This window comes from Numida meleagris, unplaced genomic scaffold (assembly GCF_002078875.1).
Source record: "Numida meleagris isolate 19003 breed g44 Domestic line unplaced genomic scaffold, NumMel1.0 unplaced_Scaffold449, whole genome shotgun sequence".
Lineage (NCBI taxonomy): Eukaryota > Metazoa > Chordata > Aves > Galliformes > Numididae > Numida > Numida meleagris.
The window spans coordinates 1-1,459 of NW_018364665.1; the positions used below are offsets into that span (position 1 = coordinate 1).

Consider the following 1,459-nt stretch of genomic DNA (forward strand, 5'->3'; position numbering starts at 1 on the left):
CTCATGACCTCTAACTCCTCCTGTGTGACCTCTGACCCCTCCCATGTGACCTCTGACCCCTTTCTCCCTCTTCTCTCTCCCCTTGACCCCACTCCAGTGACCCCTGACCCCACTCTGATGACCTCTGACCCCTCCCCCATCTCCTGATGCCCCAGTCCCATTCTCATGACCCCTGACCCCATTCCCATGACCCCTGACCCCACTCTCGTGACCTTTGACCCCTCCCAGCGCCTCCCCCGTCGCCCCGTGCCCCCCCCCTCCCCCGGCCGGGCCGTACCGGGCCGCAGCGGTCGCTGCGTGGCGGCGTGGGGCAGCGCTATGACGACGGTCATGGCCACGAGCGCACGGACGGGGAACGCGGCCGCCGCCATAACGGAACCGGGCCGCGACCGCTCCGGAACGAGAGGAACGCGCGGCCAATCGTAGCCCTCCCCCCGCCGGACGCGGCCAATCAGCGTCCGCCGGTCGGCCCGACGACAGCCAATAAGCGCCGGTCGGCCTCCCGACAGCCAATCAGCGCAAGAGGGGGCGGGGGTAAGGGAGGGCCGCTGCCACGCGGGCAGAGTGAAGGGGCGGGGTCAGGGGGTGAGGGCGGAAGTGGTGTCCGGACTGGGCGGAAGTGGCTTCTGGATGGGCGGAAGTGGTGGCTGGGCGGACGGCAGTCGCCTTTGGGTGGGGAGGGAGGTGGAAATGGTTTCTGGGTGGGGCAGAAACGGGAGCCGGTCAGGACGGAAGTGGCTTCAGTCAGGGCGGAAGTTGCCTCTGGATGGGAGAGGAATGGATTCTACACTGAGCTGAAATGGCTTCAGGAAGGGCGGAAGTGACCTCTGGATTGGGCAGAAGGGGCTTCAAGAGTCGTGAGGGCGGAAGACGCTTTCAATCAGAGCGGAAGTGACTTCAGGATGGGCGGAAGTTACCTGGAGGTGGAGAGCGGAAGTCACTTCTTCCTGCTAGTTCGGAAGTTGCCTGTGGACAGGGCAGCAGCTGCCTCCGAGCGAAGGCGGAAGTGGGTCTATCAAGGACCGGAAGTGGGTTCCGCACCGACCGGAAACGGCTCCAGGACGGACCAAGAGCTCCTTCGGGTCAGACCGGAAGTTCCTCCCTGCCCGACCGGAAGTTCCTCCCTGCCCGACCGGAAGTGCTTTCCGAACGGCCCGGAAGCGGCGGTGCGGACGATGATGGGGGAGAAGAAAGCGTCAGGTAGCGGCCGCGCTCGGGGCCCCGTTTTGGGGGCGGTTTCGGCCGTTTTTTGGGTAGCGACCGCTCCCCCCTTCCCCCAGGCCGCGTCCCGGAGCCGTCGCAGCGGCGGGTGTTGGACGGGGCGGCGCGGCAGCGGCGGCTGTGCCGGCAGTTGGAGGCGCTGGAGCGGGATAACTTCGGGGACGATCCGCAGGCCGGGCTGCCGAGGCCCGGGAAGAGGCTGCCGCACTTCGCGGACACCGCCGAGACCGGTGCGGGG

General features: G+C 67.3%; 1 protein-coding gene across 1 annotated transcript in view; it reads left to right on the top strand.

Moving 5' to 3' along the window:
• Positions 1-685: 685 nt before the first annotated feature.
• The window catches only part of ZNHIT1 (zinc finger HIT-type containing 1), a gene marked incomplete in the record, with an annotated part of 6,122 nt that continues 5,348 nt past the window's right edge, over positions 686-1,459 (top strand). The window contains 2 exon segments of the mRNA XM_021383623.1: positions 686-1,200; positions 1,281-1,451. Coding sequence (XP_021239298.1) covers positions 903-1,200; positions 1,281-1,451 — 469 coding nt within the window.